Source organism: Corapipo altera, unplaced genomic scaffold, assembly GCF_003945725.1.
Source record: "Corapipo altera isolate COAL_440 unplaced genomic scaffold, ASM394572v1 56, whole genome shotgun sequence".
Lineage (NCBI taxonomy): Eukaryota > Metazoa > Chordata > Aves > Passeriformes > Pipridae > Corapipo > Corapipo altera.
The window spans coordinates 6588068-6613567 of NW_020884896.1; the positions used below are offsets into that span (position 1 = coordinate 6588068).

Consider the following 25500-nt stretch of genomic DNA (forward strand, 5'->3'; position numbering starts at 1 on the left):
AAAAAAAAAAAAAGCCCTTGAACACTTCCTAGGTTACTGCTGGGAGCTCAGAACACCTTAACTTTCCTGTTGTTGAAACACATCCTAAACAGTAGTGATAGGGATCAGCTGCTCCACCTCCACTACAAATAATTATTTTTGACAGAAGAAAAAAAAAGAGAAGTGCCACACATAAGCTTTTTTGCACCATTTCATATTTCCAATAAAACAAGTAATTATTTATATTTTATTAGCAGAACAGGCCATCAGCTTGCGTTACAGTGACATGGATTGGAGGTTCAGACATGCCAGCAACCTGCCAAGAGAACAGAGATCAAACATAGCAAGTCTTGCACGGTGGTAACTGAGAATCCCCCTGCCCCAGGCCCAAACAATTTTAGTTACGAGCAAACAGATTTCAGCACACTCAGAAAGAAGTGACTGATGTCCCCTTAACACACAACAATGCTCAAGCTTATTGTGTTATATCCCTTTTTGCAGGCTAAAAGGACAACCCATAGCTTGCATTTTGTCATGAAAATGCCATTTCAGTGGAAATCCTGTATTTGAAAGTGACTCCAAAACTTTGTAACACTGTGTTGTTGCTATACAACTCCAATCACTTCTGCACAGGCCTTGAATAATGAGGGTGCAACATAAACAGTTCCATCATACAGTGCTCCTTTACTTGGTTCAAAGAAAGCTTTTAACAGAATGCCTTAATCTCTATTTGGAATTCTAATACAACCAAGAAGTAAGTCCTCAAGTACTACTTTATTATTTCAATAACCTATAAAGCAAGTTATCTGTATTTTACAGCAAAAGCACAGACCAGAAGCACCTAATAGTCATAGGCAGACTTCAATGCAACATCCTTCCAGTCCTCCTTCCTTGCTTACTCTTCCTCCCTGCATCCTGCCCCAGTCCCATCTACCATGCCAGAAGAACAAGATGCATACTGGTATGCCATACTTTCTACACTCCCTTTAATAGCTCACTTCATCCAGAATGAAGTCGATGCTATAGTTTATTTGAGGTTTAAAATTATAAATACGAAGTTCACATGCCTGTGGTTTCTCTCTCTCTCACTGCATTGACTTATTGGCAACTTGTCCTTCATCACTCCTTCCTGAGCTGGCATTGAAGCATTTTGGTCCTGGAACAACATCAGCCACTTACCATTTATTTATCTGCCACAGCAGGAGTTTGCTTCTTAGGCCTAAACTTGAAATACAGGGCGATGAGTGCAACAGCTGTGTACGTTGCTATTACATACTGGAAAACAAAGTTAAATTTAGTTTCAGTCTAAACCCCAGAAAACACCATTATACTAGACTACAAAACTTAATGTACATATACATACATTCCTTCTGCCTATGATGGTATAGGAATTAAAGTACTTCTGAAATCCAGTGAACTGGTGTTGAGATCCCGAGTCATGGCCAGCCATGGCTGCTTGTCCTAACAATCGATACAGGACAGTCAATTAATTTAAAGTCAGTTGGACAGGATAGGAAAATCAAATCCATCTCTACACTGAGCTTCACCATTCCATTGTCAGCTACTAAACCTGCTTTCAGGACACTCAACAAGCAGGGGAAACACATAAAGGAGCAGGTACATCCAGAGCACTGTATTTTGAGGTGCAAAACAGCTGACACGAGCAGATAAGCAAGTGAGGGGTTCTGAAGGGAAGAACATTTATGATTTTCAGAGTTCATTCAACCAAGTTTAAACATGAAAAAAAAAGCCAGGATGATGATTATAAAAGGGAAAATTTCTCAAAGCACTTATAAAGAAGAGACTTGCCAGTCCCACCTACAACCATTAAATTCAGACAAATTTCTACCAACTGTTCTGGAATCTGCAACACTCAGCTAAGATCAATTCTTCACTAGTTCAGCTAAGGAACAGCTTCAATTACATACTCAAAAACTTGATGACAAGATGCAGGATAGACCACTACTCTGTTTTGTGATTCAAAATGCCACTTTGCAACTTTTACACCAAAGCAGAGTGCAAGGGTTGTTAACAAGAACTGCTCTGCTCTCAGTTGCGCACTTCTATTGCATCTTACTTGCCCATCCCAGCATAAAAACATTTTTTTTCCCCCAGTTACTTTTCAGATCAGAAAATTACTTAAGCCAGCTACAAAGCCTCAGAAGTGCTTTCACAGGAACACCAGAACCACTAAGAGGAGGGCAGACTTTTGTATTTTATCCGTGTCTGGACTAAAGTTTCAGATCTGCTCTAAGAAGTTCAGAAACACAAAAGCCTGGTGCGGCTGCAGCAGCAGCAAATTGCAGGTTCACCGGCACGTTCAGGTTGGCACCTCTGCAGATTACACAGTCTACAGCAGGTCACCCAGGAACACATACAGTCAGGCTTTTAGCATCTTCAGAGATGGAGACTCCGTAACTGTTCAGGAGAACCCGTTCCAGTGTTTGCTGGGTGGGGTCTTTTAATGTTTAGAGATATGTTTTTCTTAAGAGGATTTTATGTATAGGACAAACATTTGCTGTTTATTTTCTGACTCAGCCTAAGAGCATCACAGACCCCCCAATTACCCACCAAACCCGGCAGATGCCGCAGTCACCAGTACTCCCGAGGAAGACACAAGAAACTACACAGCCAATGCTGTGCTCACTAAAACAGCCCTTATGCATTATCTATCTCTTATCTAACATAATCCAGTAGTGTTACTTCTGGTGTATAACCAGTAAGGATAACTCGACTGACTATGCCATAGCTAAAAACCTTAATAAAACAGCCACCTAAACGTTTGCCGCACACGACTTGGAAAGGCTTTGGAGAGCCAAGGTCATCTTTTCTCGTGCCTGACCGATGTAAAAGCACCACACGGGCCCTATTTCCCGGAGGAGCCGGGTGCCCTTGCCCTGTTGCCCTGACCCCTGACAACGCCGGCTGCTCTGACACCCGCGACCCCGCACTTGCCTCGGGCCGGGAAGGGACGCGGCGGCGCCGCGGATACGGAGGGAGGGACGGCGCCGCCGAAGGTCGCGGGTGCCCCAGGGAACAGCCTCGGCCCGGCGCTGCGAAGAGCCGCCCTCCCGCCCCGCGGGACCGGACTGCCCCCAGCCCCGGGCCGCCCCCCGCCACACGGTACCTCGGTCGCTGCCACCGCCGTAACCGCCTCGTTCTGCCCTTCGCCTGCGCCCTCCCACAAGATGGCGGCCGCGGAGCGGCGCGCGCAGCCGCCCCACCCCGCGCCGATTGGCTGCAGCCCGCGCGGGGAGCGGGTCGTCCCCGCCCCCTTTTTCCTGGAGTAGTGACGCCACTTCCGCCCAACCTTTGACCTTCGCCCTTGCGTTACTTCCGGCCGGCGCTCCGCGTGCGCCTCCCGATCCTGGCGCCGATCCTGCTCCTCTCGTCCGGGCTTCCCCACGGGAGCGACCCGGGACAGGTAAGAGTGTCAGCCCTGCCCGCTCCAGTGGGGCTCTGCTGCCGGCCGTGAGGAGCTGTCTGTGTTGCTTGGCGAGCCCTTAGGCGAAGCGTGCCTTGATGAACTTTAGTTTTGTCATGTGTTTTCGCGTTTGCAGGAGTTTTATATGTCTTACAGACAGCATAGTGTTTCAGCGCTGATTTCTGTAGAAGTACTGTTGGTTAATAATAATGGTATAAATAATAGCATGAGCATAATAATGATAACAGTATAAGTAATAGATAAGAATAGTTGCAACTAATACTGCTTATTGTCATTTATTAGTAGTAATAAGGTGTTCATTGTGACCTGATAAATAAGATGTTGTTTACGGATTGAAACAGTAAGATTAAACATCCATTGTGTACCTCTGCACGTATACTTGCAACTTGCACAAAGAGGTATCAAATTATATTAACCTTTATGAGTAGTATCCAAAAAGTAAAAGTGCAGACCAAGTTTAAGTGGTGTTTTGCTCACAGCTTTCTCCTTGATGACTGAATCTCTTAATTTCAACTTGTCCACTGAATATAATAAATATTGTTTTAGGAAATTTATGGTTAAAGCAGTCTTATGAATACGTATTCGGTGCATCTAAATGCCTTAGAAATTAATACTTTAATACTTCAATTTAGTAGAATTGGACAATAGTAAAAAGTGTTAGGGATGTGCATATTTAGATGGACTACTGTAATACTTCAGTTTAGTCAAATGTTAAATACATTTGGATGAGAGTTTTGTCACTGACTACCTGTGGAGCAGCCATCCAAAATCTTTCTTTGTTTGGGGATAGTGCACTCTTATGTCTCTTCAGTATTTGTGAGGAACAAGTGTAACAACTGTACATTTCATCTCTGTTTTGCCATTTGTCCCATAGCAGTGCAAGCATGGCGTCTTTGGAAGAAAACTTTCCTCGAGGGGGTATCCAGAAAAAACCTGCAGAGGGAAAAACATCCAAGCCAAAGTTAGAGCAGGACAATTTGTTTGATGTACGTTGTTTGCATGTTCTCGATTAACTTCTCAGAGCTCTTCTGCTGTCAGAATTTGACCTGCAATCCTTCCTACCTGTTATTTCTACAGTAAACTATAGAAGGCACTCCCAGGAATAGATTGCTGCTGACATTCACCTTTCTCCTGATCTCTTTAAGATCCCTTATGTCTGATGGATGTTGAATGTGATGACAGAGAAATTTCAGTCAAAATTGTTGATCGGGCTTTAGCTTTTAAACTTTCCACAAGCATCTTATCCCAAAGTACTGTATAGCGAGGCTGATGTTACTGGATATAGGCTAAATTTGGTCTTTCTCTTTCTACTAGTAGAGTGTAGTGCAGATCATTTGTTTCCATTCCCAAGATTCACAGTTTTATAAATAAAGTAAATAAATAAAGCCTCAGTCCAAATAAAGTAAATAAATAAAGCCTCAGTCCAAAGAAGATACTTTGTAAGACTTGCATGTAGACAGACATATAGCAGTTAGCAAGGCGGTTCTCTTTTTTCCTCTAGTCCTACTATTTTCTTCTGATTTTATTCATAGCAGCAGAGTTCTGCCTTAGTGCAAAGTTTATATCTTTATTTGCTTTAATTTTCTCCCTCTCTGCTTATAAACTGCTAGGTTCACCATGAAGAAAAATCACAGAAAAGAAAAAAGAGCCAAAAGGATCAAGGAAAGCAGAAAAAGTTCAAGGCAGACAAAACAGCCACTGCTAAAGACAATGTTGTGAATATTGGACCACTCACAATTCAGGTTGGTGCATAAGTTTTTGAATTTGTGTGCATCTCTTTTCTAGGCTGCATAAAAATGGCATTTCCTTCCTCCCTAAATCTGTAAAATGAATCAGTGATTCTGTACAAAACCATGTTTATCACCCTGTTATCACTGGCTTGCCAAGATGTCCACAGTGTGCTATTCTTTCTGCTTTTCCAGGCACTGTGTGAGGACATGCTTCTCCTTGGGTGTATAAAGGAGATCAGTGACTACGAGCTGGTCATCAGTTTGCCCAATGGTCTTTTGGGATTTGTGCCGATCACGCAGATCAGCGATGCCTACAGCAAACTGCTGAGCCAGCAGGTGGCCCAAGGAGAACTCCCAGAGGTAAGACCTTGGGCTGGGGCTGTGATCTGTGCCCGCAGCTAAGGAGTGTTAATACCTCAGAACCAACCCTGAGGTCTTGCTCAGGAGTTCAATGTCTGGTCACCAGTCTCACAGCTGACTTGATTTTGATCACCTGCAGCCCTTAGCCTTGGCTAAATAATCCTTGAGCTTTGTAAACAGCCTGTTGAACATAAAGAAATTTTTTGTTACCTCTCTGCTGCTGAAGCTAAATACTGATCCCTGGCTGTAGGCAACAATGGGAAGAAGTTAGGGAGTTGATTGGAAAATGATGTGAGGGTGGAAGCATTTCTCAGGGGCATGGGGAGGAACATGGTCCTTGCAGTTTAGTTGTGTGTTGGCACGTACCATGTGCTGCTGCGTGGTGCTAACATAGACTGACCTTGTTTTGGAACCTGCTTTTCCAAACTAACTTTGCAATGATCCTGATATGGCTGATTGCTAGAAAGAAAGAGGATGGAGTAATCTGTTACCCTGTCTCTGGTGTCAGCAGTCCATAAGTTTTCCCAAGGTGTTGTGGATGTGGGATCTGCACTACCCCTTTGGTGGTGGTGTTTTTCTCTGCTAAAGAGGGAGATGAGAGTAGGGTCACTGTAAGCATTGGAGATGTTTCCTCAGCTGCAGTCTCCTGAACTCCAGTGTTCATTTTTAAGCAAAACCTGTCAGTCTTGCTGACATAACACAGTGTCATCCCTGCCTCTCTGTTGAGATCCTGCCGTTTGTGGCATTTCCTGCTTTTTATTGTAGTGTTGACAGAGAAACAGGACTTTCCTAATGGATTTTGTTTTCGAAAGCTACTTCAGTAACAAATTCTGGCCTTCTTACGTTATTTGATATTGTAAAGTTTGCATGTTTCTCTCTTGATCATCTTGCTGGGCAGGGCTTGAATTCGCTCTCGGACGTGTATTCTCCAGGGACACTGGTCAGGTGCATCGTGACCAGCGTCGAGAAAAGTGATGATGGACGTCGCAGCATCAAATTATCGATTGACCCCAAGAAGGTCAATAAGGGCCTGAATGCCTTAGCACTAGCAACAGGCATGGTATGTTTTCTGGGTCTGTCACAGCCCCTCTAGGCTCTTGCACAGTTTGTGGAGAACATTTTAGTTTTTGATTGCACGGGATCAGAGCAGCATGTGGAGCTGCTCCCACCATGGAAGAGACCTGGAGGGGAGAGGGTGGTATTGGTTCTTGTCTTCAGGTTGTCACTCATGAAATCCATTCACCTGGTTCTGTTTTCAGTATGGACAAGTTATTTAATTATTTCTTCCTGAGTAGATTTCTTTGGTATTTTTGCAGAGAGTAATATACAACGTGCCTTGCAGAGGTGCTTGGTTGTTTAGGTTTTGTGTTTGTACCTGTATGACTGTAGGCATGTGATCTCCATACATGCATAGTTGGATAAGGGTAGAGTTGAGATCTCACTGCCAGATGAGCTGTGTAGTAAGAAAGAATGTAGTGTTCTTTCTGCAGCTCTGGAAAACTTAGTTCTCTATCCATATAAAACAAGTGAGTACTTGATGGGGAATCTTTTACCAGATGTGCATTCTTTGAAGACTCAGCTGTTTTGTCATGTTACTGAGTTGCAGTGCTTCCCTCCCAACAGCTGCTCTCTGGCTCTGTATCTAGTGTGGAAGACCATGGCTACCTCATAGATATTGGAGTCAGTGGGACTCATGCTTTCCTGCCTCATGAGAAAGCCAAAAATTACATCAAAGCACTCAAGAGAGGTAAGAAGAAGTGCAGGAGGATCTGTTGGGGTTAAAATGGAGGTGGAGAGTGACAGGGATTAAAGCGTGTTACATCTGTAGTGTTTGTGCGCCTTGATGGGGTTGGGTCAAGGTGGAGTCTTTGCAGGTTGCTGAAAAGAGCAGTTTTGTGACTGATCTGCAACAAGCCTTTGTGTTTCAGTCTGGGTTCTGACAGATGACATTACTGTTTCAAGCCCATCCATCCCTACTGGCAGTAAACTTCACTTAGATTGAGAGGAGTTAAAACCTCTTAAAATAGAGGGAACTCTGAAAAAGCATTGGAAATAATGGAAGGGAATCCCTGAGTGTTCCTGGTGCAGGTTTTATGCTGTGACTTGTCTTTGTAGGGCCTGACTTGAAAATAGGCCAGAACCTGACCTGTGTTATCGTGGAAGTGAAGAATGAGGGCAGAGTGGTCCGTTTGTCCATTGATCGGTCAGAGGTTGCTGCATCCCTTGCCACAGAGAAACAGAACTGGGCACTCTCTAACTTACTACCAGGGCTGGTGGTGAAAGCTCAAGTGCAGAAGGTAAGCTCTGGTTTGGGTTTCTTTTGTTGAATGTGTTTCTTTTGAGCCTTGTTGAAGGCAGGAGACAGGTGAAACAGAGACAGAAGTTTATGGTGTGGAAGATTTCTGTTTGGGCTCTTAACATTAGCAGACATTATTATCTGCTAGACACTCCCTCCACCACATTCACCTGAGGCCTGATCTCTGTTCTGATTGTGATGCCATAAGTATAAAGGCTTCAGTCTGAAGTTGGTGATGAAGCTTAAAGCAGAACAGGATCCTTTTTGTGCTTCTCTGGCCTTTTCCTAGGTAAAGTATTCAACAGGGTAGCAGTAGTCCTCAGGGTACACACAGCATTATCAAAAAATTAAAGGATTGTTTTTGCAACACAGTGTACAAAGCAGAATTTTTAGCAGTTTTCCTGCCTCTTATGATGTGCTTGTTGATTAACACTGACAGTGCTTTTTCTTGAACTGTGTGAACTACTCTCTGTTTGTGCTGCATGAAAACTTGAGTGCAAATTTTTTTTGACACCTTTTCCTTCCCCTTCCTAGATGACCCCGTTTGGAATGAAACTGACATTTCTGTCTTACTTCACTGGCATTGTGGACTTCATGCACATGGACCCAGAGAAATCCATGAACTATTCTCCAGGTCAAGTGGTAAGTAGGGTTGAGGATGGCTGGAGTTGGTATGTTGCTTACACCATCTCTTACCTTCTCCAACATTTCTGTGGAATTATCTCTGAAATCTTATTACTGTTTGCTCTCTTTCCCACCTTTTACTTGAATTACTATCATGGCTGCTTTAGAGCTGTGAAGAGCAAAGCTGTTGTTAGAGCTGATGTGATGACTTAGTTTAATACTGGAAAATGCTTGTATGTGGACAAAGAGTTCAGGTACCAAGCAGAATGCCTAAAAGCCTTTCTCCTGTTTTGCTTATAAACCTGTGTGTAATGAACACACCATCTTCTCCCAGGTGAAGGCTTGCATCCTGTCTGTGCACCCCGGCTCCAAGGTGGTGCGGCTCACGCTGCGTCCGGCCTTCCTCCACCCTGGGGGATCCCCCAACCAGCTCTCCAGTGACCGCGTGGGGGCCGTGGTGGAGGAGTCCACAGTGAAAGCTTTCTATAAGCAGTTTGGTGCCCTCTTCGAGCTCGATGATGGCACTCTTGCATTTGCACGGGTAAGTACCAGGCTGGTGGGGCAAGGGCTCCGTATCTATCTAAGCCTCCTGGGAAAGCAGGCTAGTAGGAGGTTTTATTTTCTACCTGTGTGCTCTTTGGGAGGCAATACAAACAAATTAAGATATCATGGAAGATATTTGTCAAATCATACATCCCCCGTTGTTTGAATTTAAATGTATGAGGGCTGTTGTGGAAGAGCTGGTAAAATCTGCTGCACAAAGAGAATGTTAGAGGAACAAATTTGTCAAATGCTGCCACTTCAACCTAAAATCTATATCAGTGCTTCCACTTTCCAAACACTAACTTGTAATTTCTTTGTTTCTAGTTGAAGCATCTTTCAAAGAACAGAAAATCGTTTAAACCCGGGGCATTTAAGGCAGGATGCAAACACAAATGTCGGATCATTGACTACAGCCTGATGGATGAGATGTGTCTTGTATCTCTGAAGCAGTAAGTATCAAGGACTGTTACAGAAAATTGGTTGAAAGGTGTGGCTGATAGTGGAAAATATTACATTGCTTTGCTGGACTGGAACTTGCCATTTGGGGGTTTTGACTTGTATCTCTGTGTCACATTAGGTTGTATAGGCATCTTGCATATCTTCCCCATACTCTTTGGAATTAAGGCACCTTCTATATAGTTGGTGAGCTGAGGCACAGGGAGGCTCAATTACTTCTGCCAAGATCAAGTCAGAAGACTATGGCTGAACAGGAAATTGAATCTTGATCTTTCAGCTCATTTGGCTCCTCATTCTCAGTATTTCCATCTGTGTGGCTTTAAGCAAAGCAGATGATGGGTTCTCCTTTCATGGGGCCGTACCTGTGTGACTGTCACCTGGAATGGAGTTGGGTAAACCTCCCTTAACTTTATGTCCAGAGAGCTATTTTGGGAGATAGGTCAGTTGGAGTAAAACACAGAACTTGGGAGTTGTAGAGCACTGGGTAGTGTGCTGAATAATGGATATTTGGGACAAGTCAAAGAGGGGGCTGTCTTGTCTTATCCTTGCTTTGCTTCAAATTGACTGATTGGTCTTCTCTTTGTGTCTCTTTCCTAGTCAGATTATTGAAGCACGGTTTCTGCAATACCAAGATATCCACACAGGTGATGTGGTTGAGGTGAGTTTCTGAAGGACTTATGCAGTACTGTGTGGCCATTAGGCTGAGGACAACGATGTAGCTAATGAGTATTTCTTCTGTCTAATATGTATGTGCAACTTACAGTGCAGACTAGCAGACTAGTGAGATGAAAATGAGAAAAACCTTTCCTTGCAGGACTTAATGGAATGCAATACTTTCCCCCAGTTTGTTCAGGTTTTTGTTCATGATATGGCCAAGGCAATCAAATTTTAGCCATGGTCAGTCTTCTATTTATGGTCATGAATACCTTTTTAGAAAGACTTGAGTGAAAGAAACTAAACCTCACCTTGCACTCCAAGTAAAAATTGGTTTATGAACCATCACAATTAGCTGATGGGCAGAAAGTTACTCAGTTATGATCATTCTTATGTCTGAGTCATGGCTGTGTTGGATATATCTATGGAAACAGTTCTAGTTTTCCAGAGTCATTAGGGCTTTTGCAGAAGTAGCTTATGTTTAAGGAGAAGAGACTGTGTATAACAACCAGAGTATATAAAAGTTAATGGGTCAGATTGGTTGGGTGAAGTGTAAGTTGGTCTAAGATTAACGTTTTTTTGAACGTGATTAGATTTGGTGACAATAGGTACTGTAGTGTCTTGGCTGTTGCCTACCCGTGCAGAGTCTGTTTTTCATGCTGAATTTACTGATTGTTTCCTCTGTTTTGGACTCTAGGGCAAAGTACTTTCTCTGAAACCTATTGGGATGCAGGTGAAAGTAGCTGATGGGATTAGAGGACTTGTGCCATCCCTCCATCTCGGTGATGTGATCCTGAAGCAACCTGAGAAGAAGTACAACATAGGAGATGAAGTCAAGTGTCGGGTGAGAGCTGTCAGACAGGATCTTCAGCTGCTTTGCACTCTTCTGTTCTGAGTATTTAGCAGCTGGATTGATCAGGAAAGGACCGACATGCTTTTTGAACCTTTTTGTACTCCATTCTTGCAGGTGCTAGAGTGCAATCCTGCAGGAAAGAAGCTGATCCTTACTCTAAAGAAAAGTCTCATCCAGTCAAAGCTTCCAGTCCTCACAAATTATGAAGATGCAAAACCAGGTCTGATCACACATGGCTTTGTGGTGTGTGCAAGAGAATTTGGCTGCATTGTGAAGTTCTATAATGATGTCAAAGGTCTGGTACCCAAGAATGAGCTGAGCTCAGAACCCATATCTTGTCCAGATAAAGTCTTCTATGAAGGCCAGGTAATTAATGTACCTATGCTGTGCTGTGTGTTTGAATGCAAAATGGAAATCTGCAGTTCACTCCAGCGTGGGTTTTTCCCTGAGGAACCAGCTACACCAAGAGATGTTTATGTCCTTTCACTTAACTACTTAATCATGCGCCATTTAAGCAGATTAGGCTGTAAAAAGGGCAGCTCTTCTTCAAGTATGTCATAGGCTTGCCTTTTTTTCTGGGCCCTCTCTGTTCTGGTATGTGGGAGGCAGCATGGTATGTGATGCAGGGACTACATGTGGTTGAGTTATTTAGATCTCAGTAGAAGTTTTGGGTTCTAGGGGGGTTCTAGGCTGCAGTTTCTTCTAAGGAAGTTAGAACTCTTTTCTACCTCTGCATTATTGTGGTTTTCCTGTTGGTTTCAAATCCCAGGCACTTTGGGAACCATGTTGTTACCGAATTCTGGTCTTTGTTGTGAACAAGCTTATAGCGATCTCAACCATCTTCATTATTTTTTTCTGGTGATTTTGTTTGTCTTTAATCTTGCTGTTTCTTGGCTGGCTAAGGAGGAAGGCAATTTTCTAGTCAAGTTTTCTGACTGCAGATACAGAGGTCTGAATTTTATTCTCAACTCTGCAACAGAGCTGCTACATACTTTTAGCAAGTCATTTGATTATGTGCTTCCATTTTCTATCTGTGTGATCAGAAGGACTTCAGTCTCTGGTTGAACCTGTTAAGTTGTAGTCAGTGACCTGCTATCCTCAGGTGTGAGAGAGAAGTGTGCTGTGTATGTATTTTCCTGTCTCATTCTGTAGGTGGTAGCACACTGAGGAGGAGAGTCACCTCAATTAAACTTCTGTTTTATCTTTTTTTTTTTTTTCTGCAGGTTTTTAAAGTAATGGTCTTAAAATGTGAGCCCCAGCAGGAAAGACTCTTGTTGTCCTTCAGGTTATCAAGCAAGTCTGGCCCTGAGGACAAAAGGGAATGTACTTCAAAGGAAAAACAGGAAGTGAAATATCAAATAGGAGAGGTATTGAATTCAGTGACTGATTCCTTTTTTACCTTTTCCTACTCATTTTCCATATGATTTGGTATCACTGTGAACAACTTCAAGGAAAGCTGATGGTGGTCAGGAAATAGCATTAAATGTGCATTTCTTATTGTATGGTTGGCCTCCTGGATCAAAGAGAGTATCTCTGGTTTCAGAGGTTAGGATAAAGGAGTCCCAGGATAGTCCTTCTAGATGGACCAATTAGTGCTCCTACTCCTAGATGGAGTCCTCCTGTTTTTTTCCTGGATGCTGCTGATGTTCTCACTCCAAAAGCAGCTGCTTTTGCTCCTTGGAAAAAGGCAACATCAGAGAAATGTTTTGAAACACTTCCTTGTTGTCTTTGCAATGAACACTTTCCAACTCCCTGCAGATACTGTTAATGCAGGAACAGGACAGTTCTAGATTACATTATTCCTTTCACCCTTCAAATAAAAAGTCACAACCAAGAGAATGTTTCTAGCTCTTATTTTTCTGGGAGCTGAGAATTAGTTTTTATTTTACTATCAGTGCTGGCATGCTTTTTAGGCTCAGCCCTGTTGATGTGAGAATTTCTCATATATACCTGTGAGGCGATGTCAGAGCCCCTGCAGCATGGCATTTGGTACCCTGTGCATCAAAAGAGATAACTTCAAAAACACTTGGAATTTTATATTGCTGTATTGTTCTCTTTTCAGATAGTTGATGTGAAAGTCTTGAAGAAGAAAGATAATGGGTTAGAAGTTTCTATCTTAGAAGATGAAGACAATATGGTTGCCTGGATCCCCACGCAGCACCTCTCTGACTTTGTTGCTGCCTCCAAGCTCCTGTGGCACTGTCTTCAAGAGGGAGATGTCCTGCCCAGGGTTATGTGTCTGAGTGACAAGGGAGAGCACATTGTATCCTTTGCCACCTGAACCAGTCAAACAAAGTGGGGGGAAGGAGATATCTGCCAGGAATCCAGAGTATCTGCAACAAACAGAAGATACACTAGTTAGTGTGTTGAAGTAGAAGTGCCTGTCAAGTTAGTGATACTTCAGAGAGTGCTAAAAGTGAGGCTCATCTGTTAGAATCCCTTCAGAACCAGGACTTGGTTGTGAATTGGCTGATTTTCCCAGCCAGCTTCTGGGCTGTTAATCTTATCACAACCTTAGCAAAAGTTGTTGCTCTTATACCCAAAATCAGAATTGAAAAGTTAGGAAGTTGATATTTCTGGTATGTGGAGCATGTGTCTTCAGTGCTGAGCAACTTTAAAGACATCAGTTGCTAAATTTTTGTGTGGAGAGATCAAGACAGAAATTGGAATTGCCACACTTATAGCTCCTCTATTCTGTAGGTTGCAACAAGTGCTCTAGCCAATGGGTAGCAGCACCAAGAGGTTTGCTTGGCATCATGCTCCTTTCATTCATCGTTTCTCGTTTTTCTTAATTGGTTGTTCAGATCTTGAGCAGAAAGTCTGCAGTGATTTCTGCTGTACAGGAGGAGCAAGTTGTGAGAAGCTTCTCTGAAATCCAGCCTGGCATGCTGTTGACTGGTTATGTGAGGAATGTGATGCCCTTTGGGGTGTTTGTGGAGTTCCCTTTTGGTGTGACAGGACTGGCACCCAAAGTGGTAAGCAATGCCTTCACTGCAGTAAGCAGCATGTGTGTGATGAGGCTGCTTGAAACATGCTTTTAGCAAGGGAGGGAACAATTGGGTTGCAGACCTTGCATTTGCACAGCTTCCTTCCTGTAGGGTAAAAGGTTTTAGGTTTGCATTTTAATTCACTTCCAAAGTGAAACAAAGGGCTTTATTCAAGTGAGCTTAAGCTTCTACAAGGACTTCACATGGTTTCAGTAATTAATTTTAATTGATGGGCCTTTGTTAGTCTGTGTTAATTTCTTTTATGCATTTTCACGAAGTTTTAGCTCAAACCCTTCTGAGTAGCACCGTGGGTGGTTAATAGGTAGCAGCTGTGCTCAGTAACCTTTGTCCCTTGTTTCCTTTGCACAGAGCATGAGTGACAAGTTTGTGACAGACACCAAGGACCACTTTGTGGTGGGACAGACTGTGATTGCGAAGGTGATGAGCATTGATGAGGAGAAACAGCGTGTGCTCCTCAATCTGAAGGTGTCAGAGTGCAGCTCGGGTGATTCTGCTGCAGAGAGCTTTGCCCTCCTGAATCAATATTTCAAGGAGCTGAAAGAAATCAGGGACTTGTTGAAAAGAGGTAAAAGATTGCACATGTTCTGCTAAAGGGGATCATGTCAAAAAAAAGGGGCTCTAAAGGAACAAGAAGAGTGAAAAGTGGTTTTCTTTTAAGTGAAAGAAAGGTCAGTTCAAGCAAAGACTTCACTTCCAAGAGTAGCTTATTAGAAAAAGGATATGTATGCAGTGTCTGCCATTAACAAGGGCCTTTTTGGAAGTACAGCTGAAACAAACCAAAGAAACTGCTCTTTTCTCTGAAGTTTGCTAGGTCTCTTGCATTGATTTTGGGTTTAAGCTTAGATAATTAAAATAAGGGGATAGATAGATATGCTGTGAGGTCCGTATACCAAAAGAGGAAGGGAGATAGAATGGTACAAAAGGATGCTTTCCATGAAGGGCATGGAGCTGGTAATAAGGAAGGCCAGGATAAGACTGGATGTTCTGTGAACCAGAACCTTTCTCCAGGCTTGTTTATTTTGAAACTGGCAATGTTTTTTTTTTTTTTAGTACTCTCTGCTGTTGTATTTTAAGAGCCTTAACCTGCAGACCTGATTTTTTTGGTTATCTGCCAGATGTTGAACTCTAAAGAGCTTATGGATATTGAGCAAGCTGTGAAACTTATCTAATGTGCCAGTAGAGGTGGAAGCTTATGGTTTTGTTGTGGTTTTGGTTTTGGTTTTTTAAGTGGGAGAGTGACTCATGGAAGTTTAGGAGTTTATTTCTATGTGCCTGAGTGCATTGCTGCAAAGCACCAGTGAAGCAAAAGAGGCTGCTCAGTACCCAAACGTGAATTTCCCCCAATGCCTGAAAAGGGAGTGATTATAAGCAATATGGGAGGCTCTCACTGCGTGCAAACTCATGTTTCAGAAACAGGCACTTGAGACCTACCCCTGGTAATTACTTAGTTTAGAAAAAACAGTACTGGTGCCTGGATAGTGGGGTGATAGATATATAAGAAAGAGCGTGGACATCATATCAATTTTCTGTACTGAAAATTGATGGAAGAACCCAAGTCAGTGCATCAGTGTAACTAGCTATGACATTAGAAAGGCTGGGCAAGTTATCTGTCTGATGGTAGTGATTTTTTTCCCCTGGTGCTTTCTGAAGAATTGTACATCTATATAAAGTGAAGGATGCTTTTGGAGGGCTAAAATAATAAAGGAGAAGGCTTTGTTTTAAGAAGGATTTCCTTCCTTGCAGATTACACACAGCAAGCAGCAGGTGCTCTTACTGTGTTTGGGCAAATAGGACTAGCTTTTTCCATCAAAATGAGGAGGAATCATTGACAACTAGTGATGTATTATTTGTATACTGGTAACTCATACCTGATGAGAAATTACCATTTCTACCTTATTCTAACGGTGCTTTTTTAACAGTGACAGTGAAGGACTTTTTACTGCAGTCAGGAACTGTTCCTGCTTATGTTATAGAAATGTGCATTTGTGGATGCTGTGATCCTCAAGTTGTTTTTTGTTGTTGATATTTGGGCGTGGGATGCCTGATTTGCACAGAGGAAGTTTTCAACTGCCCTGAGCCTTTGCCAGGATCTGCTTAACTAGAGAGTCCAAAGCACTCAACTACTTGTGATAACTCAAACCCAGCACTCACATGAGCATGAGCTTATTCAGATAGATTTGCCTACTTGTATTACAGGTCCTCCAGCAAAGGTTTTCTCACATGCTGTTTTTCTAGTGTTATGTACACTGGATGTATTGCAGTTGATTTTAGCAAATTCTGACTTTGCCTTTTTAGATTCTTCTTATATCCAGTATTTTTTAATGTTTTGTTACCTATAACTGTGAAGTGGCAGATCTGTTTTGTGGTTTTAGTATCAATCTACTTTGCTTTCACCTTTTTCTATATGCGATGCTGTGTGCCAGTGTTTCTATAAGACTGGAAATATTCTCTCCAAAGTTATCAGATCCTTATTGTCAAAAAAGTGTTTCTACTTTGATTAACTCTTAGAATTGACTTTGTATTTCTACAGATTCAGGAGCCTAAACTTTGTTTTCCCTTATAAAGGTGGATATAGATGCTTGTTCATGCACCACTGAGTAAATGTGGAGGGTTGTCTTTGTTTTGCAAAGAAACAACGTAGGTAAAACTGACTTCCTGCTTTTTCTTCCCTTTATTTAGGGGAGCCCGGCATGGCCCAAGGCCTTTGTGAGTTGGTGCCTGGGAAGGAGCTGCAGCTGGTCGTGCAGGATGTAAGGGAGGATGGCTCAGCACTGTTCAGTGGCAGCTGTGTCACAGGATTGACTGTAACTGCCACTCGCTACCATGTGGGAGGTGAGGGTCTTTCCTTACCTTGTGTTGGTTTTCAGTCTTGTACTTCAAAACTTCTGTCCTGAAATGAATTCTACTGATGGGGAACTAACATGGGAGGAGTCTGATCAGAGTGTGGATGGCCTTGAAGAGTAGTTTAGTCTCTTAATGTCTTGCCAACCCATTTGTGTGATTCAGAAAACTTAATATAAACTTACCTTTGCCTCTGTTAATCCCATCTCATATTTTGGGCATCTTGTAAAGTCTAGTTTGTGCCCTGAGATCCTTAGTTGAACCATACTGTATATAGACAAAGTATTAATACAAGCTCCAGCTTTCATATTTTTTTCCTTCTTGCTTTAGAATGATATTTCTCATATGCTCTACCTGAAATTACTGCCAGTTTCTCTTGAAAATCTATGTGACTTTAAAGCAGGACCGCAATTTCAGTATTTTTGTAATTAAATCAGAAAAGTGTCACATTATGCAGAAGCAAACAAGTACATACTGAGGTAATGAATATGCTAATGAAAGCAAGATAAACTGCTAACTTCAGCAGGAGTAATAGCAATTCTGTGTTCAGAAGAGTTTTCTGTTTTCTTATTTTTTTCTTTTCCTTTTTTTTTGCTTAGCAACAGATAGCCTAAGGATAGTTTCATGCAAATATTAGGAAGATCTTTTTCAAAACCTATAATATCTTAAATTTCTTTTTAATCAGCCTTGTCTGCATTATTTAAGAATTGTATCTTCATAAAATCAATTCAGTTTTTCCATGAAAGCATCAGACTTTTTTCCAAATAAAAAGCTCCTTTTTTTTTTTCTCATTACCATTAATGTTGGAAGAATCTTTTCTTTTCTTAAAGAGACTTATTATACATTTGGTACTAAGTTGACTTCGTAACTCAGGTACCGTAGTAATTAAGCAGTTTTTGGTCTCCAAGAAATTAAACCCTTCCTGTTTGTCATGTGCTGCTATCTCAGGTGCTCAGAATTCTCTGTCACCAGGATATAAGCTCTTTATTCTCATTTATAGATAAAAACATTGTCCCTGGTAAGAAAATGAAGGCATTGGTTCTTCATGTGGATGCTCCCACATCCGAGGTGTATGTTTCTCTTCGGGAAGAACTGTTAAAGCAAAGACCCAAGCGAGTATGTGTTCAGTTTTTGGATCTGTGTGTTTCTGTTTGCCTGGCAAACTCTACATGATTAATAAATGTCAAGGGGGGCTGTTTCCTCTTTTAGAACTCTGGGAGAGAGGGTGGAGGGACTCAAAATCTCAGCAGGAGAAATGACTATCTCCATTTCTGTCTAGCAGCTCAGAGAGAACTCCCAGCACTCTGCCATTGTGCAGCACATTGCAGAACAGTTTGCCCTGGTGTCTCTGTTGGAAACAGGCCAGCTGGCAGCTGTGCCCATCCCGTCTCACTTCAACGACACCTTCCGCTTTGACTCAGAAAAACTGAAGGTGGGACAAACAATCTCTGCAACCTTAAGAGCGGTGAAAGAGAATGACCATGGGGTCTTGTTAGCAATGCAAGGCCCAGCAAAGAAGAATTTTTTTGTGAGGGTCCGGAATGAATCTGAGACAGTATTAGAAGAGATGCTTCCTGCTGTGAAACACTCACTTTCCCCGGGGGATATTGTTACTGGGACCATTAAATCTGTCAAACCAACTCATGTTACAGTTGCTATTGATGACAAGCTGACAGGTTCAATCCATGCATCCCGGATTCTGGATGAAGTGCCCATAGGCTCTTTTCCAACGTTTACTCTGAAAGCTGGACAGAAGGTGACTGCTCGAGTCATTGGAGCTAGAGATGTGAATACTCACAGGTGGGAAAACATGTACATGATATCGCTTCTGGGGGAATGCAAGGGGTGAAACAGTTACTCAATTCAGATCATTTAGGCAGTTCCCTCAGTCAGCAGATGCTGGTACAGCTGCCTTTGCTGGAATAGTTGAGGCTTGAGGAAATCTACTATCCCAGATCCAGGTTTCAGTGAATTATCTTTCTACTTGTGTTGGTGTATTTATCTTGAGTATAGATTGCAAGGAAAAAAGATGTCCAAATTCAAGCTAAATTTGCTGGAGTATTTTGGTTACTTAAATTGCCATTGAAATTATACTAGGAAGAACTGGAACTGTAAGGCTCTGGTAGTTTTAGAGGGCTTGCACCTGGGTTTTCTTGCCAGTGCAGAGGGATTAAATGTGGGTGACTGGGGCCTGGGGAGAGCATGAGAAACTCTGATCCTTTTCCTCTTCTTTAGGTACCTGCCCATCACCCATCCACACTTCACTCAATCCATTCCAGAGCTCAGCATTCGACCAAGGTAAGTGTTGGCATTTTTATGTCTGCAGATGCTTCACAGACTTTGTATCCTTGAAGGTTCCCTCCCTTGTACTTCCCATTTGTGAAGGCCGGCTATGAGCAGGGAATTCCACATGTATGCAAGTGAGGCAAGGCCTCTTACTCTCTCTTTCACACTAAGTTGGGTCTGGGAGTTGTGTTCTCCTAGCATGTGTGCTCTCGTAGCACATGATTTCCTTTGAATGTCCTTTTGGCTTCAGGTTCTGACAATCTGGACTTTATCATGTCTAGTGATTTCAGAAAGATTCCCTCTTATGGCCAGGCAAGAATTAATTCCTTGCAGAAAGATGCGACTGGGAGAGGATGAATGTCACAAAGACATTGTCATGGTACTGGTTCACCATAATCTCCCAGGCTTCTAACTTCCATCTTCATCATTAGGACCAAAGCTGTGTCACTGATGTCCTCTTTCTTTTTTTGAAAACAGTGAAAAAGTAGGGGAAGTCACAGCAGTGCTGAACCTTAAAGAAGACAATGCCTGCAAGAAACTTGGACTCTACAATGTGGGACAAACAATCACCTGTTTTGTAAAAAAGGTGAGGTCAGAGTCTTCTTAGGAAATGTGCTGGGGGAGGCAGCAGGTGCAGGTGTCCTCAGGGGCCTTAGCTCAAACCTAAACACTGACACTATTATTAACTATGAGAGTGGCCCATACCAAGTGCAGTGTCTTACAGGGAAAGTAAGAGAAAGAAGTCAAAATGTTCTGTACTTGATGGAATCAAGCTGACTCATCCTCTTCAACACACCTGTTTGTTGCCAGCAGTTGCTTCCCACCTTGCACTTGAGCAAAATGGCCTTTGAGTCTGCCACAAGCTGCACTCACTGCTGATCCCCTGTGTGCACTTGCCTGTGAACCACAGCAGTGTCATGCTTGTAAGAGTAGACTCCAAATCACCATTTTTGCTGGGTGAAAAAGCCAAGGCTGGACTAATACTTTCTAGCCTTAAAAATTTCTGAAAAATTTCTACCAGGAAAGGTTTTTTTTTCCCGTAAGGTGTCATACTGTCTTTTCTGGTTATTTTGTGTCTTCTTAGTATAACATCCTCAAAAATTGGCTGGAGGTGGAAGTCGCCCCTGACATTCGAGGAAGAGTTCCTCATCTGCTGCTGTCTATGAACACCAAGGTAAGAGGCTGTTACAGGTGAGCTACACAGATTTTTTTTTTTTTTTTAATTGTTCTCATGGCCACAAGTAATGACTGCAAACACTTGTGACATCCGTGTGAACTCATAACCCAGTGCTCTGGCCTTTAGGCATCGCTGCCCCTCACTGACAAGTGAGTACTGTGCCTGTAGCCTGTTTGGCTCAGGGTAGCAGAGCCATTGGAGCAATGCTGAGCTATTAGTCAAATGTGCACATCAAAAATGTGTATAGAAAGTGTAAAAGTTCATAGAAGAAACGCCTGCCAAGAGTTGTACAAAGCTCATTTTCTGGAAATAAGTGGAAATATGTGTTTTCTTTCAGGTCTTAAAACATCCAGAAAAGAGCTTTAAAATTGGCCAGGCAATATCAGCTACAGTGACTGGAACAGATGTCACAGAAACAAACCTCTGCTTGTCACTCACAGGTATTGTGAAGCATTAACAGCAGGACCCTACCACATACAATCTTTTACTCAGAGGTGGGTCATCAGGTGAAGGTATTACGCTCCAGAGCCAAGCTGTACCTTCTTGTAGAACAGAACTAATCCCTGGGGCCCTGACCTAAATGTAACACCGTATAAGACAAAAGAGGTCAGACCTTTAGACTAAAGAATCACTTTCCTACGGTCTCAGACTGAAACCCTTCTCTGAGCCCTTGTAAACATGTTCGCTTCTGCTCTCAGACATGAGGTGGTACATTTGTCAGCATTTGACAGTTATTCTGGATCTTGGAATTGTGCAACTAGAGTTGGCCTAGTTTTGACTACCAAGGCAAATGTTGCTGTGAACTGAGAGATTTCATAGACTGCACCTTGCCAAAAGTTGGTGGGTTTGATATGTAACTAAGACAACTAAAATTAGCTTCACTGACTTATTACTCCCGCTGCTTCATATTTTCAAGTGTTATGAAACCCTCTCCCTCCTTCACTTTTTCCAGGAATTCAGTCACTGGAGCAGGGCACTGTCACTGTAGGCATGGTAACAAAGGTGACTCCACATGTTGGTTTGACCATTGCACTGCCAGGTGGGAAGACTGGCAAAGTCAGCATCTTTCACCTGAATGATACTTACACAGAGAATCCTCTGGGTAACTTCAAAGTTGGCAAGATTGTCAGGTCAGTAATTCTCTTCCTTGTTCCCTCAGGCCTTAAAGCGTAGAAATATCCGCCTTTGGTGAGAGGCTTTCCACTGCCATAAGATGGTGCCAGACTGTAAGGTCCAGTCAGTGGCTAAGAAGTAATGCTGACTTGCCTTATGTACATTTGGGTGAAAGTCTTGTACTTTCCATTTGTGAAGAAGCCCCTTTTCAGCTACCTTCTCAGGCTGTCTTTTTGAGAGTAACTACTCTCTTAGCTAAGGTGCTGATGGGACTGAGGGAAGCCAGGTATAACAGCTCTGCTTTGAATTGCTTGTTTGGCAGTTCAGTTGTTTTACATTTGTAATGCACAAGTAATTGCATTTCCCTGCTTCACAGACTTTTTGGGAATGCTGGAGAGTGCAACAAGCCAAGTGATTCAGATGTAACAATCTTTAACTCTTTTGTATTAGCAATAGAGCCTGGGTAAAGTAAGTACATGTGTTTCAAAAAGCCATTTGACTGGTTTTATGAACTGTTGTGTCATGCAGGTTTACATTAGACAGCAAGTGCTCGGAGGACCAGAATGCTTTGTTTTCTCTAGAGCTGCATTCTGCTCTTAAAATATCTATTTCCTACATGTGGGTTTTTTTAATGGGTTAAAAAGCTTTGTTTTCTTCCCTTACTCTCCCATGCAGGTGTTACATCCTCTCCAACGAAAACGGCAAAATCCAGTTATCTCTCCGGCAGTCCCGGTATGTGTCATCCCTCTAGTCTGTTGGTCTCCTACTAGGGAAGAAAAGGATAGTGAAATACAGTAACCACTGGTTTGGGCACATCAGTGTAAAGTGTTAAAAGGACAGGGACTACATTTTTTTTTAAGGGATGATACTTGTTCCTACTTCAGAACAACTTACCTGTATCAGCAAACATGGAAGTGTCTGACACTTAATGTAGAGCTGCTCAAGTGGGTTCAGATTTAATTTCTATTTATCATAGTTCCTAGGCCTGACTTATCTTGTTTGTTTGTTTATTTGGGAAGAAAGGGAAAGTTCTGCCATTGAATTAGCAATACAAACATGTTATGCTTCAGTGTTCAACTGCTTTTTAACTATTTTGATTACATAGCAGACTTAGCCCTAAATATCTCTTAAAACTGAGCCTCTTGCTTTGTCTTCCTTGTTGAACAAAAATATGTAAACCATGTGGAATGAAGCGTCTTAGAAATAAGTGGGGCAAAAAACAAGCAAATGATGTGCAGAATTTCAGACAGCATTTTACTCTCCTCATTTTCTTAGAGGAAACCAGGCTGATCTGTTTGGCTTTGTTTGCAGCAGCTTGTGTATTCCCTACTGCTGCGTATATCTTGGCAGAGATGCTGGTAGTCCATTAGTACATTGGAATAAACTGAAGGGTGTCAGTGATCCAGAATGTTTTCCAGAGAGTACTAGCTGTTGTTAATACTGATCTTTTTTTTTGACATCCAGAGCGGTGTGGATTATTCAGGAAAGTACTGTAGCTTCTAGCTCTCTTTTCTTTCAGGCTGAATCCAAAGATCTACAGCAAAGTGGAAGATGTTGAAATAACATGTATTAAGGATGTTAAAAAAGGCCAGCTAGTGAGAGGCTATGTCAAATCAATCACTCCATCAGGTGTATTCTTTGGGTGAGTAGCCTAATGTGGTGGGTTCACCTTGGCTGAACGTCAGATGCCCACCCAGCCACTCTATCCCTCCCCTTCCCAGCCGGACAGGGGAGAGAGTAAGGTGGGAAAAGAAAACAACACAAATTGTGGGTTGCGATAAGGCAGTTTATATTTATGCAAAAAAGACAGCAAAAACAGCATGCACAAAGCAGGAGCCAGCAGTTAATCTCTACTTCTCATAAGCAATAATGGTTGGCCTCTTCTCTGAGAAGCAGGGCTCCAGCACATGTAAGGGTTGTCAGCAGGCAGCCATGAGAGACAATGAGTGCCTCCGGTCCTGCTCCTTGCCTCAACTTTTATATCTGGGTTGATGTCATACGGTATGGAATATCCCCTTGGTCAGTGTGGGTCAGCTGGCCTACTTGTGTCCTCTCCCAGGATCTCGCCCTGGATTGAAGAAGGAATGTTACAGTGCTGTGCTCAGCAGTAGCCAAAACATGGGTGTGTTATCAACACTCCTCTAGCTACCAATGCAGAGCATGGCACTGTGAGGGCTCCTATGGGGAAATAAATTCTGGCTCAGCCAGACCCACCACACCTAAGAATATTATTCTGGCAGGTGATGTGTTTTGGAGAACTTACTTAGAATGTACAATTGTGGAATCTTGTTTGAGTGTGGTCTCTGGCATAATGTGATGTCGCAAAATGAATTTCCTCCTGGAAGTCAAGATGTCATTGATACTTTCTTGAGCCTATGAAATTAAAGTAGGGAAAGTTTGTGTGACGCTATACAGAACTAGTGATGCCACAAATACAATCACTGCACCTTATTTTCCCCCCTTCTCCCATGGAATATTTATTTTTGGTTTTCTTCCTCTTCTCAGCTTGTCCACTTCTCTTCTGGGCCGAATCCTGTTCCAGAATGTTTCCCCTTACTTTGTACAGAAACACTCCTTATATGAAAAATACCTGCCTGAAGGAAAGTTGCTCACTGCTAAAGTGCTTGGGTAGGTCCAATGTTCTTTAAAAGGGACCATGAATTAAGAGAAAGGAGACAATGGAGGAGGAGAGGATGGAAAAAGGGAGGATAAAAGACAAGGAATTTCAGATACTTGCAGTCATTGTAAGTGCTCTGATTTTTTTCTTCTTTTGTCCTACTACTTCTGCCAATGAACCACAGTGTAAATGGAAAAGAAAAACATATTGAGCTTTCTCTCCTGCCTGAGGACACTGGGATGCCAAGTGTCTTGCCTGAATCCCTAGGCCTACCACAATATGGTGCAGAGGAGGAGAAAAGAGAGGCACATAGTAAGAAAAAAAGTGAAGAGCCTAAGCTGAAGACAAAAAGGAGAAGAGGAAACTCTGAAAGTGGGCAGGTATGAATGTGATTGCACAGCTCATGCTAAAAGATTTCTTTGGCTCAAATACTGAAGGGACTAGGAAGATCCACTGGGATGAGGCTGAGGAGTTATACAGACTTGTAAAAAAAATTAAATTGCATTGGAGATTAGCAAAGGTCAGATACTGTTCTTTTTGGGGGGGAGCTGAGATAGCAGCCCACTTGTGTTGCCTCTGTGGCATGTCCTTTTGGTCTTGCCACCCTGATGTAGGTGAGTGTGGGTTTAATAATCTGCTGTCTCTGTTATGTTAGAGGATAGTGGAAGATGTTCTGCTGGGGCATTGCCCTCTCTCTGCTGTCAGGCTCTTTACTTAGTCATAAGAATTGCCTTTAAGATTGTCACAGTTTGTACTCTCCACCATCCATTCATTTCCCCTTCTTGTAGGAGGCAAAGCCAAAAAAAAGGAAGATCTGCCCAGCAGATGAAAATGACAGTGGAATTGAGGTATATTACCGTGAGGAGGATGAGGATGACCAGGAGGAAGAGGCAGCTAAAAAGAAATCTGAGGTGAGAAGTTTGTAGGACCCTGAAATTACTTTCTAACCCTATTGAGATGTCAGTTCTGTGTTGGATGACAATAAGTATCATTGCTGCAGATAGGAGTGATACAATCTGAAAATGGCTTGAGGTGGATTGAGTTTAAATTACAGCAAAGGTGACCACAGAGTTAATGTTTTTGCTAGTAGGCTGCTTGCAAGTGTAAGAAGTCAATAGTACTGGCCAGAGAGATGCCACAAGCAAGGAGCAGTTGTCTGATCTTAGTGTAAAAACTTAAAATTCAGGGCATCTTCTGTCTTCCTACAAACAGATAAGGAAACCTGGTGAAGCTCCCAGGCTGCAGGTTTCCATGGGCTTCACCTGGGATGAGGACATGAATGCAATGGATATACCTCTGGTGAATCAGAAGGAAGAAAGCTCAGAGAGCGAGGAGGAGGAGGATCCGCAGTCCAAGGTACTGTATTCTAGTGTTGTCTGCATAGGATACACCAAGCAGTGGCTGCAATGTGATGTTTTGGTGTTTGCATGTCTGTCTGCCCCATAGCAAAGCCTTCTAACCCAAGGGAACATCTGTGACAGCTGACACAGAACTTGTTTATCTACTCCAAACACTGGA

At 42.6% G+C, this 25500-nt stretch overlaps 2 protein-coding genes across 4 annotated transcripts in view; one reads left to right on the top strand and one right to left on the bottom strand.

Moving 5' to 3' along the window:
* Window positions 1–176: 176 nt before the first annotated feature.
* Window positions 177–3233, bottom strand: ATP5MD (ATP synthase membrane subunit DAPIT). Its single transcript, XM_027647856.1, has 4 exons — window positions 3107–3233; window positions 1343–1440; window positions 1159–1254; window positions 177–295 (listed from the first exon to the last, which is right to left on the bottom strand). The coding sequence occupies exons 2-3, from the start codon at window positions 1427–1429 to the stop codon at window positions 1162–1164; spliced, it is 180 nt and encodes a 59-aa protein (XP_027503657.1). The 5' UTR covers window positions 1430–1440; window positions 3107–3233; the 3' UTR covers window positions 177–295; window positions 1159–1161.
* A 79-nt stretch (window positions 3234–3312) lies between these two features.
* Window positions 3313–25500, top strand: part of PDCD11 (programmed cell death 11) — a 28856-nt gene continuing 6668 nt past the window's right edge. The window contains exons 1-31 of one of the 3 annotated variants that reach the window (XM_027648074.1): window positions 3313–3403; window positions 4299–4410; window positions 5035–5166; window positions 5347–5514; window positions 6413–6574; window positions 7138–7261; window positions 7630–7811; window positions 8345–8452; window positions 8769–8975; window positions 9302–9426; window positions 10031–10091; window positions 10785–10931; window positions 11055–11306; window positions 12164–12307; window positions 13003–13203; window positions 13745–13915; window positions 14297–14513; window positions 16628–16780; window positions 17790–17905; window positions 18069–18589; window positions 19025–19087; window positions 19553–19661; window positions 20160–20249; window positions 20590–20692; window positions 21205–21382; window positions 22041–22097; window positions 22885–23007; window positions 23871–23993; window positions 24167–24362; window positions 24771–24893; window positions 25195–25338. In XM_027648074.1, the coding sequence (XP_027503875.1) occupies window positions 4309–4410; window positions 5035–5166; window positions 5347–5514; window positions 6413–6574; window positions 7138–7261; window positions 7630–7811; window positions 8345–8452; window positions 8769–8975; window positions 9302–9426; window positions 10031–10091; window positions 10785–10931; window positions 11055–11306; window positions 12164–12307; window positions 13003–13203; window positions 13745–13915; window positions 14297–14513; window positions 16628–16780; window positions 17790–17905; window positions 18069–18589; window positions 19025–19087; window positions 19553–19661; window positions 20160–20249; window positions 20590–20692; window positions 21205–21382; window positions 22041–22097; window positions 22885–23007; window positions 23871–23993; window positions 24167–24362; window positions 24771–24893; window positions 25195–25338 (4602 nt within the window). In that variant the 5' untranslated portion in view covers window positions 3313–3403; window positions 4299–4308. The remainder of the gene's footprint in view (window positions 3404–4298; window positions 4411–5034; window positions 5167–5346; window positions 5515–6412; window positions 6575–7137; window positions 7262–7629; window positions 7812–8344; window positions 8453–8768; window positions 8976–9301; window positions 9427–10030; window positions 10092–10784; window positions 10932–11054; window positions 11307–12163; window positions 12308–13002; window positions 13204–13744; window positions 13916–14296; window positions 14514–16627; window positions 16781–17789; window positions 17906–18068; window positions 18590–19024; window positions 19088–19552; window positions 19662–20159; window positions 20250–20589; window positions 20693–21204; window positions 21383–22040; window positions 22098–22884; window positions 23008–23870; window positions 23994–24166; window positions 24363–24770; window positions 24894–25194; window positions 25339–25500) is intronic. The other 2 variants (XM_027648076.1, XM_027648075.1) reach the window with 2 other exon arrangements.